Source organism: Scleropages formosus, chromosome 6 (genome assembly GCF_900964775.1).
Source record: "Scleropages formosus chromosome 6, fSclFor1.1, whole genome shotgun sequence".
NCBI classification, from domain to species: Eukaryota; Metazoa; Chordata; class Actinopteri; order Osteoglossiformes; family Osteoglossidae; genus Scleropages; species Scleropages formosus.
The window spans coordinates 12,586,935-12,606,927 of NC_041811.1; the positions used below are offsets into that span (position 1 = coordinate 12,586,935).

A 19,993-nucleotide genomic window follows, 5' to 3' on the forward strand; every position below is an offset into this window, starting at 1 on the left:
AGCACCGGGTGCACTCGGAGGATGCAACTTCTTTCGAGATGCTTCTCTTCAGTTCGGCCAGAAAATGGTCAAAACACGTTGCTGTAGCGGCGTACGCCTGCTGTGTTGCTGAAGATCCACGTGCCGCCACACCGGTACAAAGGGAACGAGCGTAACGGCGAAACAGACCAATACGTGTGTTTTTTAAAAAAATAAAAACTCTTAGTCAAGAGTTCTGAGAAAGTTAAATCCAGTCTAATGAGGCAACTCCTCTAAGGATCCAAAAAAAAAAAAAACCAAATTGTCACAATCCCTTCAGACCCAAAATATGTTTGTTTTAAAATGTAAAATGGAACAGCCCATCGTCGCGTGAAGGTAAGCTACTGATTTTTTTTGGAAGAATTCAGTCACATGGCTTGGCAGCCATATTATGTAGAGCAATTATAAGTTAATGCGCTTGGAAGCCATTTTTCCTAAACCGTGACTTCCAGAAGCTTTAAATGTGCCATGTTGCTTTTTAAGCTGATAAGCTGCTGATGCCATTTAGAATTGGATGGGTCACATGGCTTGGCAGCCATTTTCAACATTTCATAATGTGTTTTCACACTTGTAGGCCAACTTGGAAGCATTAATGAGGGCTCTCAGCCTATAATTTTATTTATATGTTCAATTTATGGATATTTGCAATTTGATTGTGCTTATAATTACATTTGCTTTGCATATTTCAGTTGCAGTGTCACGTTATCAGATGTAATGTCATTCTCACTTTGAATTCCCTCGCCCGTACTGTAAAATATATGCGCGGGTCTTCCGCGAGCCCAAGGGATAAAATTATTTATTCTTTGCGATTAACTGCGTTAAAAAAAGAACAAGCAAACAGCGTTCCAAATGCTGTACGTACAGCTCAAATCACTTCCTCGCCCAGGATGCGATGGCCTGAAAAACACCGACACCCCTTTTACAGATTGAATCCAGCAACTGAAACATTTCTCATATTTTCACCCTGAAGGTGCTTAACACACCTTTTGAAATATTAGAATGCAAAATATGCATAGTTCAACAGCGGAAAAAAAATTACACAGCATAGGGTACGAACAGTTTTTATTACTATTATATGAAATGTATGTTGTGATTTTCGTTGCGTTATCTTTCATTCTTTAAAATTAAGGCAGAGTAACAGTGTCATTCCCTGCAACATAGTTTTTTTTTTTCCCCCATTATGGAGTCAAAATAATGTTCAAGTTTTAAAAAGTATGACTGGAACGTAAGGCTGTGCAACACTGGCTGAATTACCCAAGTTGCTGACTCAGAAAAGACAACAAAATCAATCTCTTAAGTGCTTATGTTCAGAGAGTAATGTAAAACTAGATTATCGGAATATAAACTGACCCTTTTTAACAGCCATGTAAAAACACGAGGTAAAAATAAGGGAAAGCAAAAAAAGTTCTTTGTACAAAAATAGAGGGACAAGTTTCAAATCCGACGGCACCTTTGCATCCAGCTCGCTGAAAAACACGGGTCACGGTCATGCCGTCTTGTGCAGAACGTCAACAATACAACTATGCAGCACAATACAACACAATGCACCTGTGTGTGTGTGTGTGTGTGTGTGTGTGTGTGTGTGTGTGTGCGTTGCTTCTTATTGCCAAGTACCCACCGGGGTATGTGAACAAATGGAAGCATCCTCTGCGCAGGCAGTTTGCTGTCACAGTGCGCCGACTCTGGCCTGATGTGCGAGATGAGGAGGTGGAGGGGGCAGAGCGAACCACAGCCACTGAATTACACCATCCATCTCACACGGGCCCCGCGCGAGGTTTCCACGGCCACCGACAACGGCAACCATGACATCGCGGTTATTTCGGCGACCTCATTATTCCAGGATCACCTTCTCCGGAGGTAGAAGAAAACGCTCGAGGGATAATAAGGTTCATCCGAAAACGGACGACCTCGCAGCGTCCTGTCTGATCAGAGTGTGAAGAACATACCGGAAACCTTTAAGTCGCATCCTTATTTACAGCAACAACCCGGAGTGAATGCGATGTGCTTTTCGGCTCGTGAACTGCACAGAGGCGTCGGCAGACGAAACGGACAGGCTCCCACGCAGAACAGCCCCAGCAACCAAAGTTGGACTGATTATTCCAAATTCCCCGGAATCAACTTTTAAGCAGACGCACCTTAACGGAACAAACACATACACACGCATTCCGTGCAATCTGAATGTGCTGGTGAGCCATTCGTTTACAACAGCAGTGGGTATCTAGACACACAAAATATTCTATAAAACATGCGTGACAGCTTAAATTTGCATTAATAAAACCCGTGTCCCTGGAGGTCTCGCGTTAAGTGTTCGAGCAGAGTCGGCGACCACGCAGACAGCGCCGGCGTGTGCAGTAGAGTAACTTCTGTATGGCTGGACCGCGAGGACACGAGCCGGGTCACTCTGCATCTCCCGTCCCGTCTCAGCCCGCTCAGGTGTTTCCTATGGCTCGTGTTTGCGTCCCCCGCCGTACACCTTGCGGAGGCTCGAATCCAGGAGGAAGTCCACCGACCTAGGGCAGACACAGGAGGCAGCGGCTCTCGCTTCAGCAAGCAGAACCTCGTACGCATAGACAGTCCTGGACTCAGAATGAGGTTCTGTCCCGAGGACCCCGCTGCAAGTCGACATCATCATTAGTCACACCACCCCTTATACTGTATTACTGAACCGTAAGGATATATAAACAACACACATGAATACTGTGTCGTAGGGTATGTATCATATAGGTACGTATATCAGAGGGCTTTGCTACGTTTTCCGCTAATTTCACGCCTTCTTTATGTTAGAATAATACTCATACACAATACTCATGCAGTACAGCATTAGAGTTTTATTTTCAGCTGCCCTATTTCATTTAGGTCCAAATCGATTGTCCTTTGCAAACTGAATCACAGACAAAAACGTTTTGTAAATAAATCTACATTTTCGTAAATAAAAACGCATTCCCTGATAGACACGCGGACCGAGTCCCTCAGAGACACGGTGCCCCGCGCCAGCACAGCCAGCCGACGTTACCACGCAGCAGGTGGAGCGGTCAGCGTTAGACGTTACTACCGAACATCGGAACTCGAAAATCAAAATAATACAGTAGGGTTGATGGGACGACCATTGCGCGTCACATGCGTTGTAACCGGAGGACCACCTGCGTGCGCACGCACGCGCGATCTGACAACATGCGCAAGAAAGCCGACCTGTCGATGGGCGTGATGATGAACGGGATGGTAGAAAGGCCGATGGCCGTGGTGGTCCACTTGCGCACGGGAAGCGGCCAGCGAGTGCTGCGGCCGAGCACGTAGAGAGAGGCGGCACACACTCGGTTGATCGTGAACCCGGGTATGGCCACAGACGCCAGAGCCTGCCACACGAAGGTGTCCACTACCGCCACGGCCACCCGCGTAGTCTTCCCGGGGTTCTCCCCGTGTTCCTAAGGACGCGCACACACAGAAAACAGGATAAATTGAGAACAGAATAACACGGTAAACAAAACGGTGTACCTCAATAACCTTCTGACACCCAGCAATTCGTTTTTGTCCAATCTAGAGGACACATATATTTAAAAGGGGCAGCTGGAAGTGTAGTAGTTAGAGCTGCTGCCTTTGGATGCAAAGGTCACAGGTTCCACTCCCAGCTCCAGCTGTAGTACCCTTGAGCAAGGTAATTAGCCTAAATTGCTCCAGTAAAAACTACCCAGTTGTATAAATGGGTAAATAATTCTAAGCAGCTTAACACCGCAAGTCACTCTGGAGAAAAGTGTCAGGTAAATGAATTCATGTACCTCCCAAACCGTACATAATACACCAAGTCCTAATGCGCCTCATAGAGGACAACGTACGCTTTTAAGCAACGCCACATGTTCGGGGGTGGGGCTTGGACCACTTCCTGGAAATACATCCAAAAACCTCTTTTTTTTGCTCTCTCCCAGAAGGACAAGCAATACACGATCGCTTGATTATGATTGATGACCTGCAACTGGCCACCATGTAATGCACCAGTGTCACGTGATGTCTTTAGACCCCATTTTATCATACATTGTTATTTATGCATTTTGCCAACACCTTTCTCCAAAGCAACTTATGACTTGCCTACTTATCCAGCCAGGTACCTTTTTTCTGCTACTGCAGCGGGAGGTGCGATTCGGACCCGGGTCGTTCGATCGCAAGGCGACGGCTCCAACCATCGTGCCACCCACTCTCCCTATTTTTGGTCATTCCCACATCTTTGTCTGCCTTACTTTGTACGAGCAGCGGTCACTGCTACGCGTAGCTGCTGGTTGTTGACTTGGTGTGTTCCGTGTCTTAATCAGCTAGTTTTCCTACCTTCCATTAACTGAATTAAACCCTGCGGCGGACTGATGGACGTGGCAGCGAAACGAGCAGCTCCTTACAGCTCAGTAGCTCCTGCATGCTCTGCACACCTCCATTCATTCCGCACTAATCCCTCAGAGACCCTAATCCGTATATGTAGTGAAACGCACACCCGCTTTCTTTGGAAGCATTCAGGGCTGCAGCCCCCATTCCACATGACAGAGGGGTTGTCACTGCAGACGGTGGGCAGTGCCACGCGTGTCGGTCCCCGCCGCCCGGCTCCTCCTCCTCCAAACCAGCAGCGTTGGGGGTCTCCGCATCAGGCCGCGTGCGCACTCACCGCAGCTGCCTTCTTGCCCTTGTCCAGCGCGTCCGCCGAGACGTACGCCATGGCGACCGCGTAGCTGGCCCACACCATGCTCACAGGCACCAGGGCACGGAAAGACTCGCCCACTTCGTTGGCATAGCCTGCGGAGACACGAGCACGGTCACGATGGGACCGGGAGCTGCCCGGTCGGTGCGGTCGGCCTTGATGATCAAAGCCCGTGCCTGCTGGTTATCAGGTAATGTTCGGCGCATCAGTCCTGCACGGTGCAGCATGGCAGCAGCGAGCCTTTGTTAGTATTCCGTTTCTGCCTTGTTCTGACAAAATGATAAAAAACACAGGGCCTGTAACACATCTCACTACAGAAAATGAGACATGACCTTTACACTCCATGTTGTCTGATCTGACAGAGAAGCAATGACTAATCTTGTCCTGGTTCATCATGAGTGGAGCAGCAGCAGCAGCAATTGGTCTCTGCTGCCCCCCCATGGACCAATGGACAACTGCAGGACCAATTTGATCTGGACATGTGGACCAAACACTTCCTTCCCTCTTTAAGCGAATGCTGCACTTCTGAATGCTTTTCTTTTCATTGCAATAAGTTCTGCCTTCGTTAAAATAAACTTCTCCATGATCCTTCAGAGGGGGGTTTTTAGCATGCGTGGACGACTAATGCGCCGGGATATCCCCAGGAAGTGAGTCATAATCCATCCAGCGTTACTAAAAAACAAAACACTACACCTAGAAACAAAACATCCTCTGCAATTCAACATGCAGATGCAGAGGAAAACACTGTCCGAGTTGAACTCGGTGAACATTAATAAAAAAAAAAAAAAAAACCAATCAGGACTGACTAGAATTAATGATGGGCCGGAATGGAAATTGCTCAGATGAGATTTTACAGCAAACAATGTTTGCGATCCTGGCAACATGCTGCAATTTGGTATTAACATTATTTGCCTACATGACATCTGTTGTACAGTTAGTACAGCATTTACATACATCTCATAGAAAATACAATGTGTGCATTACATTAGGACAAAGACATAGCTGCAGCTGTGCCATTTTTACGTACAGTTAGTTTCTTTCCACCATATGAACCAATGTTCATCACACGAGTAGCTGCAGAAAACCTTATCTGAATATCGACGATTCCTTCCTAGTAATTTTATACTGTGTGGTGTGTGTGTATTTATATAAACACACACATAGAGAGAGAGAGAGAAAGACATTTATATTACATAGAGCACTGATTTATATGGGAGTGTACTCATGAGATGACAGGGCAACATGCTGAGGTTCGAGCAGCACCATTCCGACTATCAGCACAGTTATGTAACTGCTGCGGTCCCCACTGTGCCGCTCGTTGGGATGCTCTCCGTCCCGACAGGGCCCGAGGGAACCGCACCACCGAGCTCTTCTCCAGCGCCTGCCGTCGGCCACGTGTTCCAACGGCAGCTCCTCAGGCCTTGCTATTCCCCGGAGACACAGCTCTTCTTCCCTCATCAATTATGCACAAGTCTAACTTTAGCTTTTCCGATCGCGAAGCCAAAAAAGGGCAGCGATCTAAGAAGTGCCGGCAAGACGCCTCAGCCCACCGGTGATGCTGCTGCGGCTCGTACCTCTGGGCAAGCCCCACCGCGGTGCCACGGCAATACAACCGGCTCACAGCATAACCACTCGCCCTCAGTGGTTAAGCGGCTGCGTAGGATTGACAGGTGGAGGGATGGATGGGTGAACACCTTAATGCAGTGAAAAGATCAAAGGACATTTATCAAAGCTTCGACTGTCAGAACACACTCCTGAAAAGTGCTCTGTGTGCATGAGACTATGCACGCGCGCACACACACACACACACACACACACACACACACACACACACACACAGAATAGCCACTAGAACAATATCTGCATCTTACAGTTAGGAATGAATAAAGCACGAAGGGAATCAGAGCATGTTCACTTTGTGATGGACATCAGTTTTCTGACAGTCAGTGAGCCTGCTCTGTAGAGGACATCCTTCATCTAACCATGAGGGGGAGGGTGTGTGTGTGTGTGTGTGTGTGTGTGTGTGTGTGTGTGTCTGACTGTGTGCTGCGAGTCACAGGGCTGCAGCTGCCAGCTGACGCTGCGCACAGTTATAGAAGATTTCAATGTCACCCCGGGACACCGCACAACCAGCATGGCAGCGCGCGGAATCAGCACGCGATGCCGTGTGACGTCACAAGGTTCGTCCAGGAGCATGTAAAGACATGAATGCGCCAAAACCGAAGAAAAAAAAAAACATTGTTTCTGTATACAAGTATATACATTGTTCGATGATAACAGTGAAATTAAGCGAAATGAACAGTACTCCAAGCGACTGGCACGCGTCGTCGCGCGTGGGAGAATTGCAACAACAGGATCCTGTGGATGCCACGCGGGAAAGGCACGTGTCGTGAGTCGTGCCACGAATATGATTACAGATCAAACATACACAATTTAAAACGGTATTCTTCGCTTAATTTTTTTTAACATAAAATGACTTAATAATTGGAACTACTAACCCACAGCATAATAATGCCACATCATAGTACAATTAACGTTGTCAGGAAAAAAAAAAAAAAAAAGCTTAAAAGTCCATTGCTGACAACTTGAACTTTTTAGGAAGAAAGAAGTGTTTCAACTGTTTCAGTCAGTTTGTTGTGCGTCCACGACGATGGTATGCCATGGTTGCTTAATTAACTAACTGACCGTTCCAGTGCTGCACTAACTTAAAGTGAAAGAATCCACAGGAACGTATCATGCCATGGTGTCGGAGGTGGCCGAGACTTACCTAAAAAACGCACCCATGTGTCGCGGTAGATATCGACCTCTTTGGTCCTTTTCTCCGGAGGTGAATCCATGGTGAGTTTCAAACCACACACAGCCTATCACACCGCCTGGGTCCAGGAACTTAGCGATCAATATTAGCGGGGGGGGGGGCGACTTCCTGTAAGCAAGACGAGGGAATACAAAATAAAAGTTTAAATTAACTCTGGGCAAGAGAATGTGTAGGTGTTGCGAGGACTTATATTTTGTAAAGTTTCAACAGGAAGTGTGCACTTCCGGGTTTTTTCTTCGACCATCTTTGATGATGCTGCTGAACTGGATCCGCACTGTACAAGTACAGTAATTTCATTACCACAGGAAACGGACATGCACAACGGGACTGACATTAAGGATTAAAACTAATAAAACGTTTTTTTAAAATATCCTATAAATAAGGCTCTCTTGGAGTGTGAACAGCAGTCTAACCATTACTGCGAAGATTGGGCATAATCGTTTATACCAAATTATGAATAATAATAATAATAATAATAATAATAATCAACAGAAGATGTTACATTTGCAATGGGAAAGGATACTATTCCCCGTTCAAATCCAATCTGACTTTTCATTTGACCAAGTGGGCCGACCCCTGAGAGCTGAACGTTTGTTTGACGGAAGATTAAACCAATCAGCGGGAAAGAATAACGAACACTAACCAATAGTATATGTGGGAGGGGTCGCGTCGTTAAAATTCGAGAGCCCTAATGGCCGCAACCATGATGAGGAAAAAGTCAGCTTCCGAGATCGGCTCTAAATCACCTTTGGTCCGGAGTTTCTACCGAAACATGTCGTTGGGAACGTACTGCACTCTTGTGCTGCTCCTCGCCTCCTCCAGCAGATGCCGGGGAGACGATAGCCACGAAATGGAGGAGTTTCTCAAGAGGGAGCACTCGCTGATCAAGCCGTATCAGGGTGCGTACGCGTGTGCGTGTGTCAGTGTCAATAATTATGTCACCGTAGCGATCAAGATCGCGCACGTTATCTATAAAACTCTCAAACATCGTAACCACGAAATCTCATCGGCACACAAGTACTTTGTATTCTATTATCCTTTTCGGGGGTAGAATAATATGTGCTTAATTAATTGGCACCAGAGCAGAGGTCAGCGAAGGTTTTTTTTTTCCCCCGTAATTTTGTTTTCCCCTAGAATAATGTGTACAGATTATATATGTTTGTGAAAATGAAGGTGGACACAGTGGGACTGGAAACTACGCAACCGCCTGTCTTGTGTTGTCAAACCAGTTTGTTGAGAATTGACGGGTGTGAATACACCTCATCTACACGAGACGTTTTTCTTTCCCCGCTAATGCACATTTTTTTATTACTCATCGAATGGACAAAATTTGTCAGATTAGTGTTACTAAATCCGATGATGGCCGCATCCCTCATACTTGGACAGGAACTTTAATTCCAAAGATGCAGAGTGAGGTAATGAGCCGGGCATTGATTTGTCTTGCGACGGGTCCGCGTTTGCGGTCTCAGGTGTGTTTTTGTATGAAACATCGGCCCAAAGTTTAGTTTGTCGTCATCACTTGTGTTGCTCGTCTTTCTGAAATTCTCTTTTGCTTCGAGGATGAGTCCTTGGTCTTTGTATGTTGAACGATGTCCTGCCGCGGAAACCCTTTCCCGTTGCCCTGGTTACTGAGGACGCGCCTTGTCTCTCGCTGGGCGTGTCTAGGTGTGGGGTCCTCCAGCTCCTCCCACTGGGAGCTCATGGGAGATGCCATGATCACCACGGACCACGTGCGTCTCACGCCTGACATGCAGAGCAAGCAGGGGGCAGTATGGAGCCGCATTGTGAGTAATGGCTACTGGGGTCCCATCTTCGTGGCCTGGTGGCCTTAGTGGGGCTCAAAACGCCCTCGGTCCGCATCCTTAGTGATCGGCGGGTGGTGCAGTGGTTAACGCCACCGCCTTACACTCGCAAGACCCGGGTTTGAATCCCTTCTATTGCCGTTGTACCTTTGAACAGAGTGTCAGCCCTGAATTGATAGAGTAAAAAATTCCCAGCAGTGTGAATGGGTACATCTTTATAAGTATCTTAGGTTTGCAAACCTAACATTGTGAGTGACCTTGAAGAAAAGCATCAGATAAATGAATAAATCATAATAATATGCCAATTGAGGTTTTGAAGAGCACGGAAGGTGAGAAGACATCAATGAGCATGTGATGGCACTCTGTGCAGTTTTGGAAACATGACATCTTATTGTTTTTTTTCTTTTTACCCTCTCTGCCAGCTGTTGACATACACAATTTTTCAGTTGTTTTCTCTGATGTCCTTATCACCGTCATTTTCCACATCCAGTACTAGGGTGTTCCATTTCTAGTGTCAGTATAATAACATTGGTGTTCGCTCTTCTCTCTGAATATGTGACGTGATGTGTGTGCACATTGCGGTGTGGGCAGCCCTGTCACCTTCGCGACTGGGAACTCCAGGTGCACTTTAAGATCCACGGCCAGGGGAAGAAGAACCTGAACGGCGACGGGCTCGCAGTGTGGTACACCAAGGAGCGCATGCAGACAGGTGTGGCCAACCGCTCACACAAGAACGAGGAGCACAACTGCCCCTCGATACCTATGGGTGGAGACTGTGTGGCCCACTGCCTGCAGAACCCACTAACTGAGTGAAATTTTTCATCTCTCAAATTCTTTAATGGGTTTAGATGATCATGATGTAAAAGACTGTTCAAAACTGTTCCATCAATCCTGCTTGTTTAACTGATATGGGATGATATGATAAGGGTTCTGCTGCCATAAATCTCTGGGGGGGGGAGTAAAAGTTTCCTGCTGCTTATAGGTGATTTATAGTGTAATGATTATGGTATAACTGAACTGAAGGGCAGTATGGTGGTGCAGCAGGTAGCACTTTCATCTCACAGTTCAGTCTGTGTGGAGTTTGTTCTATGTCCATGTTCTCTCTGCTTTTTCCTTGGGTTTCCTGCAGGTGCTCTGGTTTCCTCCCACAGTGCAAACGCAAGTGTTTCAGCTGAACTGATTACTCTAAATTGCTTGTAGGGTGTGTTTGCGTATGCGTGGATGAGCGTATGTTTGATTTCCTTGCGATGGAGCAGTATCCCTCCAGGGTGTACCCTGCCTCATGCTGTATGCTTCCAGGATAGGCTCTGGATCACTACGACCCTGCACTGTGCAACCAGTTACTGATAATGGGGGGGAAAATAATGAACCCAAGGCCTTCGTGTTATTGCAGGACCTGTATTTGGGAACAAAGACAAGTTCGTAGGACTGGGTGTGTTTGTGGACACCTACCCCAATGAGGAGAAACACCTTGAGGTACAGTACCCTCCCAGTGAGTGTTACAGTAGGACCTCTCAGGATTTTATGCCAACTTGTAGGAACTAGGTTTACACACTGCTACCACTGTGGAAGACTTGTTTTCTTTCAGTGTACTTGCCTAAGAGTAGCAGAGCTCTCCAGCGGCTTCTCTTCATTTGTATTCCACACACCGTGCGCTGCTCTTCCAGCCCTGTTCCTGGATTTGTTTTTAATGCAGCATAATTGCATTAATCTTCAGAAAGAACATGATTTTTAGCTCTTGCCTATTATGGAAAGTATAGTTTGTCTTGGAGTTTTACTCACATCAGCTGTAATTAGAGAACATAATATGAAAATGCAGGTAGGTAGATGGAGACAAGAAAATTTTACTGATCCCATATGAAATTGCAATAAAAACAGGCAGTATTGTGCTTGTAAGGTAGTTGACACACACGTGTGTGTGTGTGTGTGTGTGGCCAACAACTGGATCATATTGGTACACTGGTGTAAGCTGCCTGCTTGCCGTTGAGCATTAGCTTCTGAGACAGGGCCCACGGACTTGTTTAAAGGGCACACCCTCTGTTGTGCTCCTCTGTCCCGTGCACCCTCGTGGAGCCAGGCGCAGAAGAGGAGGTATACTCCCCGTACGCAGGTACCTCACCTCTGACCCTTGATCCCACTCCCTCATCGACCGGCCCATCGCAGGAGCATGCTGCCTGTTTTCCTATCAGCCCCTGTTCACCGTGTGTCCTGTGTTCATTGGCTGCATGGTGGCATGGATGTGCACTTAAGTTCAGTTTGCCCACCCCCATCTCCTTTGCAAGATGGTAAGCTCCGCCCATGGAGCCCCAACCATGTCCCAGGCAGATCGGGAGGAGGAAACTGTCACTTTTCAGGACAGGCCAGACGGCGGCGCTCTGTGTTTTGCTGAACATTGTGCTGCATGCTTGGCCGTGCTGGTTTTACATCCTTCGTTGGCATTGCAGCTTATGCCGTTGTTTGTTTGTTTGTTTGTTTGTTTCCCTCCCTCCTTTGTAGAGGATCTTCCCCTATGTTTTGGCGATGGTGGGAAACGGGAGTTTGAGCTACGACCACGAGCGTGACGGGAGGCACACGGAGCTGGGCGGGTGCACCGCTGTGGTGCGAAACCTCAACCACGAGACCTTCATCTTCATCCGATATGTGCGCCGCAGGCTGACAGTGAGGAGGGGGCGGGCGGGGCTTTTACACACTCAAAACAAGTGCATGCAAGCGTAGACTAAGTAATCTAACACTTCTCTTCACCGCTGATGCGGTCACATGGCTTTAGGCATGCAGAGAGACGGATTAACGAGAGGATCGGTGGTGTCCGGCAGTGTGCGTTTTGTCTGGTTTACACTCACCCCGACCTCAGATGCCCTTGCTACCAGTGTGGGCATGCAAAATGATCCAAAGGTTGCTCACACATTGACATGACAGCACGTTGAGCATATCCATATCCCTGCCCCACCCCCAGGTCATGATCGATGTGGACGGACAGCACGAGTGGAGGGACTGCCTGGACATCCCGGGTGTGCGCCTGCCGCAGGGATACTATTTCGGCGCCTCGGCCGTCACCGGTGACCTTTCGGGTAACATCATCCTCAGAGGTCAAAAGGGTCACGGCCATTTATGTGTACACAGTTAATTTGGTTCATATAGCGTATTTGGAGTATTCATTTTAAATTCAAAGCCATATTTTGCTGTATTCCTCTGGATTTAAGCACAGGGACAGTGCAGAAGGTGGGTACTTTACATCTGTGACAGTGATGTGACCTCCCACCTGCAGATAACCACGACCTGATATCCATGAAACTGTACCAACTGACAGTGATTCGCAGTAAAGAGGAGGAAGAGGAGAAGGAAGAAGAGATCACAATTCCCAGCGTGGACAACCTAGAACTGCTCAAAGGTCGGTCACAGAAATACTCTTGTATATTTGATAACCAAGTGTGTTCTTGAATCACTGTTGCTCAAACCAGACAGGTCAAGCCTCAGTTCTTGTTTCAAGGTCCTCCTGTGACTTCTGACTGCACATCTCCTTTTGTTCTGCCTCTCTCACTGCGTACATGGCGACTTCCCAGAGGACCCTAGCGAAGGACGCATGAGTGGGATCGCCATCTTCTTCACCGTGCTCTTCTCCTTGCTGGGCTGCATCTTCCTGGTGGTGATTGGCCTGGCCATCTATAGCCATTGGAACGAGAACAGTCGCAAGCGCTTCTACTGATGCGGCGAGAGGCGGGGGACCGCTTCCCCATCCAATAAGGAGACTGATCCTGCCCGTCACTTCCAAGTCAGTGAGCGAAGGTGCAACCCCCAGATCACACCAAGACAGCTCACTTTCGCGACCTGATTCCTCGCAACCGCCCTCGCCTCCTCTTGCTTTCTTTACGAATCCCGGATGTGGAGGGAGAATTCCCCATGAGCTCCACACCCCCCCGTATCTCCGCAGGACCCACTGGGGACTCTCAGATATTTTTCCTACAGAAAGAGAAGCCTGCGGACAGACACAGCCTGTGGACCTTCACACCCCGAGCGATTGGCTTCTCTAATACGCGTCCTTCCCTTCGGGGTGTGGAGATTGCCTATTCTCTCTGGCACAGATGAGGAACAGTGATCATTGTTCTTGCATATAGGTGTTCATGTGCTTAGTGCAGGCTGATGTTACAAAATTTGTCTTTTTTGTTCATTTAATCATCTCTCCATCGTAAGGTGTTCTTTCTAACATCCATCCGCTATCAATATCCACTTGTCCAGTGCGGGGTTGTGGTGGTCCATAGTGTTTCCTGGAGGCACAGCACACAAGTCAGGGCACACCCTGTACAGGGCACTGTTGGAAAACAATCAGTGGTTCATTTGCTCACACACACACACTAAGGGAAACTGAGTCATCAACTCAAACCCAAATAAACTAACAATTTTAAATCCAGTTTTTTTTTTTCTTGTTCAATCCAAATGTCCGGTTGTGACTGTAGACATGTAAATGCTTGAACTGATACTGCTTTGTACAACAGACATGATGGCAATGGCAACTAGCGCTGTATGGTTTTGTGAATCACTCTGTGGCTTTAATAGTATTCTTGATACATACACCATATCATACCTCATGCATTCAAGGAATGTGACCACAAATGATCTTCTTTCATTGATGGTGTGTCACTTCAGCTGCACTTCCCACCGGCAAAGGAATGGTGTCAAACTTTTCTGTATTTGGTAGATGGATCTTCTTTTCCCTTCTGTGCCGCTTCATCCTCCATCGCAGTTATGTACATATAAAATTGCCTTTTTGTAATTTGTGTTTGGATTTTCTGTGAAAAATGTCGTCTTTAGCCACGTGTAAATGAGTACATGGTAAGTCTTCTTGAAACCACTGTTGCTCATGCAGGACAAGTTGTCTCCAGAGCAGCTTTAGAGAAACTTAATTTACTGCATCGTGTATAGTCTAATGTATTGTTTATGAAAACTATCACAAACACAAGTATCGTGACTTTCTGCTGTGACATTTTACTGCACTCCCAATAGGTTTATAGTTGTAGAGTAATAGGATTGACCAGGATGCTGCCCTAGGTTTGCTTTCCTCATTAGGTGTGCCCTTGTTTACTTCTGCCCCGATCTGAACCTGAACCGAGCTCAGATATTTGCCACTTTACCTTGTTATTCACCTTGTTGTTCAAGCCACAGGTGCCTGTGATCCTGCACCGTTTGCTTCGCAGTGACAGGGCGGCAGGTTCTTCCAGTGAGGAACACGGCGTTGCCCCTTGTGTTTGCCTCCATCGCTGTGTGAAACCCAGGAGACGGACTATACTTGGGTCTCCTGAGATGTTTCACAGTTTGTTCCTGCTATGAGTCATGGGCAGAAGGACAGTAACGGCTCTCTATGACAAGTTCAGTGTTGCGCATTTACATTTATTAATTCAGCAGATGCTTTTTCCAAAGTAAACAAAGTGCATTTCACCAGCAGGCGGAGTAGAGAATAACCCAGCAGCTGGATTCTGGTTTCACCAAGTTTCGACGTTGGCCATGTACACAGTTCCAGTGAGGAGGTTTCAGAGGGAGCTATGACCAGTACACAGGATTGTTAAATACGTGCGAGGTTATTGCTCCTTTTTTCATCCTTTTCACACTTAACTGAAGCAGAGTAAATGGTGAGGGAGAAGAGCATTTCAGAGGTGCATTTCAGCTGAATTCTGAGGAATGTCACAGTGTTATGAATGGAAAAAAAATTGATTGGTAAAAGAGATATAAGCCTTACCCTGGTGCTGATTGTGAATATGAAATAGGAGAATCTGAATTGTGAATTTTGTTCATGTACTGGCAGTATCTCCCTAACAGGTGCACTGATTTCCTGTTTTTTGGCATTCCTTTGCGCTGGATGCCTGCATGTTTGTTTGTATCGAGCAAGTGTGTCTATTGTTTGCTCCTGCTGTCTATTTTTTTTGTCCCCCCAATAAAAAAAAAGGAGGGTTTTTAACTTTAACGTTCTTTGTTTGTACATTTTTCTCCTCTTCACCACTGGTTTAAAATCTTTAACATTTGAAACCCTTTAGAGTCCAAGCTGGCCAACACACCAAAATTATTAAAAACACAATACATACAATAATTTACCTAGTTATACATCTGGTGTAATTTTTACCTTTATTCAGGGGTAAGTATCTTCAGCAAGAGTACTACAGCAAGAAGGGGGGTTTAAACCTGGGCCCTTTTGAGTGCAGGGCAACAGCTGCCCCAGATTTTTAAAGTCTGGACAGCCACTGCACAGTAAATTTGCAGAGTTGTAGGGTAAACAGTCTTATCAGTGTGGAGTCTGTTAAGTAGACTAAGAAACCTGAGAAATCAGATGCTCAAGCCTTGTTTGCTGAGGTCCTGTCTGAGATCTGGGCTGTGGTTGCACATATATATAGTGCGACCATAGGTACTTCATAAATGTGGAGTCTGTGGCGCTGTGTACTTCATAGCTCTAAGTGCTAGACAGCAGCACCTCCACACCTGCCCTACACAATACAAACACATTGCAGAAGAGCCTGCCGATTCCCGTTTTCATGCATTGTCATATAGCTGTACATTAAACATTTGTCAAATATGCATTTCTTTTGCTGAGAAATTTTTACCCTTGGTGGCTATTTCAGTCATGTTAGCTGTGAAAAGATTGTACGCCCTATATTCTTCTATCAAGACTGATGCTCATGTCACAAAACACACTGTTGGAGACTTGTTCCACAGCCACTTTCAAAACTGCTGATAGACTCAGGTGCAGAATTTCATCATTCTAAGGTCCCTTTGTCCTTTATTTGCCAAATAGAAGTTGTGCAATAGCACCATGCGAGTGGCTACCCTCACATCACCACATACATGAACTCATATGAAGGAGACACTACATCCCCAGGGAAATCACACATACACACGCTGTCTGAAACCACTGTCCCAAGTGGGGTCGCGATGAACCGGAGCTTAACCTGGCAACACAGGGCAGAAGACTGGAGGGGGAGGGGACACACCCTGGACGGGATGCCAGTCTGCCACAAGACACCCCAAGCAGGACTCGAACCCCAGCCACTGTGTCCGCACCCTTCCGGAAAATGTTTTATTATAGAAAATATAATACAAATCATAAGTATACAGTGAACGACACACCAGATTATAGCACTGGAAGGGCCACGTGTTCACCATTTGTGGCTTAATCTGTCTGACAAGAAATAAGGATGTAGAATATATTGGTCACCTGTGGAAAGCCCCTTTGACTTTAAGGTCTGGTATAGTCATCCATCCATTTTCTATTCCGCTTGTCTTAATAGGGTCGTGGTGGCAGTAGGGAGAGCAGAGAGGCCCAGCCACCGCTGTTCCCCGCAACTTGCTCCAGCTCAGCCTGGGAGATCCCCAGCCATTCCCAAACCAACTGTGAGATATAATCCCTCCAGCGGGTCCTGGGCCAACCTCGGGGCCTCGTCCCAGGTGGCTATGCCTGGTATACCTCCAAAGGGAGATGCCTAAGGGGCATCCTTATCAGATGCCCAAACCACCTCAACTGGCTCCTCTCAATGTGGAGGAGTAGCGGCTCTTCTCCGAGTTCCTCCCGGATGTCCGAATTCCTCACCCTATCACGGACAGTGAGTCCCAACACCCTGCAGAGAAAACTCATTTCAGCCACTTGTATCCGCAATCTTATTCTTTCAGTCATTACCCAAAGTTCATGACCATAGGTGAGGGTAGAGACGTAGATCGACTGGTAAATGGAGGGCTTCACCTTATGCTACCATTATTTCATTAGTGACGATTACACGGTATACTACTCTGGGAATGAAAATATCAGACGCAACGGTGTTGCCTTCATTGCAAACAAGAAACTTGCTAAGGCTGTTCAATGCTTTAACGCCATCAACGACAGAGTCATATCCGTACGCATCCATGGGAAGCCTTGCCCGCTCATGATATTGCAGGTTTATGTGCCCATCACCAACGCAAAAGTAGAGGATATCGAAAAATTTTACACAGATCTCTAACAAGCAAATCGATCAAGCCCCTGCCAAGGACACCATCTTTATTGCTGGGGATTTCAACGCAAAAATAGGCACTGGAGAAAAGATACCTGTTGTAGGCAAATTTGGATTGGGAGAACAGAATAGGGCCGGTGGCTGCTTGGTTCAATGCTGTTAAGAAAATCGATTATTGATTGCGAACACTTGGTTGGAGCAGCCAAATAATCGCCTATACATGTGGACAGCTCCAAACGGAGAGCATCGAAATCAGATTGACTACTTTCTCTGCCAACAACGTTGGACGAGCTCAGTACAAGCAGTCAAAGCACTCCCTGGTGCCGACTGCAGTTCCGATCATCAGCTACTTGTTGCAAAAGTCAAACTCCAGTTCAACACCATCAAAAGACCACCTGCAATGAGACGTTTCGATACCACTAACACGCCAACACAATATGCGGTTGAGGTAAAAAATAGATTTGACTCAATCAACACAGCAGGAAAAGCTCAAGAGGAATAATGGGATGAAATAAATTGGATCATAGGGGACACGGCGGAACAATTCATCCCTCACAAAAAATCAGCAAGAAGACCACAATGGCTTTCAGATGCGACAATTGAAATCACCAACAGGAGACGAACAGCCAAAGTCACTGGCAAGAGCACCGATTTCAAAGTGCTAAATGCGGAATTTCAAAGAGAAGTGAGGCAAGATGAGGAGCATTACTGGAATGAGCAGCGCGCAAAATTGGAAGATGCGAGTAAACAAGGTCACACCCGTGAGCTCTTCACCCATATGAAGCAGGCACGGGCACCATTCATGCCCCGCAAAGCAGCGACCATCAAAGACCAGAATGGCAAAGTTCTACAGAGTGAAAACCAAATTAAATGTAGGTGGCAAGAGTACACAGCGGAACTGTACGCGGGCAACCAAGTCAATCAGCTGGTCACAAAGACCCAATCAAGCAAGAACCAGATATTCTGGAGGAGGAGGTAGCCTGGGCTTTGGAACAACTACCAAACAAGAAAGCCCCCAGGCATTGATTGCATTCCGGCCGAATTACTCAAGCCAATACCGATCCCAACGTTAACAGAGCTCTGCCAGCAGATCTGGAAAACCAAATTGTGGCTCAGAGATTGGACAAAATCGGTCTTTATCCCACTTCCAAAAAAAAGGCGATATGCAAGAATGCTGCAATTATCGAACCATCGCTCTGATATCGCACGCAAGCAAAATCCTGCTGAAAATCATTCAAAAACGCACGGCCTCAATTGTTGAAAGGGAACTCCCTGACGTCCAAGCAGGATCTCGCAGAGGATGCGGAACCAGAGATCAAATTGCGAACCTGAGGTGGATCGTGGAGAAGATATGTGAATACCAAAAGGACATGTACACTCATGTGAAAAAGAAAGTACACCCTCTTTGAATTCTATGGTTTTACGTATCAGGACATAATAAAAAATCATCTGGTCTTTAGCAGGTCTTAATCAGGTAAATACAACTTCAGATGAACAACAACACATGACATATTTCACTGCGTCATGATTTATTTAACAAAAATAAAGCCAAAATGGAGAAGCCATGTGTGAAAAACTAAGTACACCCTTACTGCTTCCATAGGAATTAGGAGGGTAAGTAGCAGGCAGGTGCTGCTAATCAAATGCCCCTGATAATTGATCATCAGCAAGTGTGACCGCCTCTATAAAAGCAGAAGTTTTGGCAGTTTGCTGGTCTGGAGCATTCAGGTTTGTGGTAACACAATGCCAAGGAGGAACGACATCAGCAATGATCTTAGAGAAGCAATTGCTGCTGCCAATCAATCTGGGAAGGGTTACAAGGCCATTTCCAAACAATTTAAAATCCATCATTCTACAGTGAAGAAAATTATTCACAAGTGAAAAACATTCAAGACAGTTGCCAATCTTCCCAGGAGTGGACGTCCCAGCAAATTCACCCCAAGGTCAGACCGTGCAATGCTCAGAGAAATTGCAAAAAACCCAAGAGTTACATCTCAGACTCTACAGGCCTCAGTTAGCATGTCAAATGTTAAAGTTCATGACAGTACAATTAGAAAAAGACTGAACAAGTATGGTTTGTTTGGAAAGATTGCCAGTAGAAAGCCTCTTCTCTTTCAAAAGAACATGGCAGCACGGCTTAGGTTTGCAAAGTTGCATCTGATCAAACAACAAGACTCCTGGAACAATGTCCTTTGGACAGACAAAACCAAAGTGGAGATGTTTGGCCATAATGCACAGCGCCACATTTGGCGAAAACCAAACACAGTATATCAGTAAAAACACCTCATACCAACTGTCAAGCACGGTGGTGGAGGGGTCATGATTTGGGCTTGTTTTGCAGCCACAGGACCTGGGCACCTTTCAGCCATTGAGTCGACCATGAACTCCTCTGTATACCAAAGTATTCTGGAGTCAAAATGTAAGGCCCTCTGTCCAACAGCTAAAGCTTGGCCGAAATTGGGTCATGCAACAGGACAATGATCCCAAGCACACCAGCAAATCTACAACAGAATGGCTGGGGGGGGGGGGAATCAAGGTGTTGCAATGGCCCAGTCAAAGTCCAGACCTCAACCCGATTGAAATGCTGTGGCAGGACCTTAAGAGAGCTGTGCATAATCAAATGCCTGCAAACCTCAATGAACTGAAGCAACGTTGTAAAGAAGAGTCGGCCAAAATTCCTCCACAACGATGCGAGAGACTGATAAAGTCATACAGAAAA

At 46.5% G+C, this 19,993-nt stretch overlaps 2 protein-coding genes across 3 annotated transcripts; one reads left to right on the plus strand and one right to left on the minus strand.

Annotated features, from left to right (window-relative positions):
• Positions 1–794: 794 nt before the first annotated feature.
• Positions 795–7,574, minus strand: mtfp1 (mitochondrial fission process 1). The gene is made up of 4 exons (XM_018740343.2): positions 7,461–7,574; positions 4,661–4,788; positions 3,208–3,440; positions 795–2,528 (listed from the first exon to the last, which is right to left on the minus strand). Exons 1-4 carry the CDS (start codon positions 7,528–7,530, stop codon positions 2,459–2,461), a joined length of 501 nt encoding a protein of 166 aa, XP_018595859.1. The 5' UTR covers positions 7,531–7,574; the 3' UTR covers positions 795–2,458.
• A 555-nt stretch (positions 7,575–8,129) lies between these two features.
• On the plus strand, positions 8,130–15,417 carry lman2la (lectin, mannose-binding 2-like a). 2 transcript variants are annotated; one of them, XM_018740342.2, is made up of 9 exons: positions 8,130–8,407; positions 9,174–9,292; positions 9,902–10,019; positions 10,704–10,786; positions 11,388–11,420; positions 11,807–11,968; positions 12,264–12,378; positions 12,576–12,698; positions 12,871–15,417. In XM_018740342.2, exons 1-9 carry the CDS (start codon positions 8,200–8,202, stop codon positions 13,011–13,013), a joined length of 1,104 nt encoding a protein of 367 aa, XP_018595858.1. In that variant the 5' UTR covers positions 8,130–8,199; the 3' UTR covers positions 13,014–15,417. The 2 variants fall into 2 exon arrangements, with proteins under 2 accessions (XP_018595858.1, XP_018595857.1); XM_018740341.2 differs by lacking the exon at positions 11,388–11,420 and having other exon boundaries at positions 8,133–8,407.
• Positions 15,418–19,993: the final 4,576 nt, after the last annotated feature.

What these genes read in the sequence shown, in the direction of transcription:
- mtfp1 (XM_018740343.2), bottom strand. Translation starts at nt 7,530, where the DNA reads ATGGATTCACCTCCGGAGAAAAGGACCAAAGAGGTCGATATCTACCGC. An exon ending in CACATGGGTGCGTTTTTTAG is followed by an intron (nt 4,789 to 7,460) that starts GTAAGTCTCGGC and finishes GTGTCTCCGCAG; the next exon opens with GCTATGCCAACGAAGTGGGC. An exon ending in AGGGCAAGAAGGCAGCTGCG is followed by an intron (nt 3,441 to 4,660) that starts GTGAGTGCGCAC and finishes GCGCGTCCTTAG; the next exon opens with GAACACGGGGAGAACCCCGG.
- lman2la (XM_018740342.2), top strand. Translation starts at nt 8,200, where the DNA reads ATGGCCGCAACCATGATGAGGAAAAAGTCAGCTTCCGAGATCGGCTCT. An exon ending in GGGCAGTATGGAGCCGCATT is followed by an intron (nt 9,293 to 9,901) that starts GTGAGTAATGGC and finishes CGGTGTGGGCAG; the next exon opens with CCCTGTCACCTTCGCGACTG. An exon ending in CGTCACCGGTGACCTTTCGG is followed by an intron (nt 12,379 to 12,575) that starts GTAACATCATCC and finishes TCCCACCTGCAG; the next exon opens with ATAACCACGACCTGATATCC.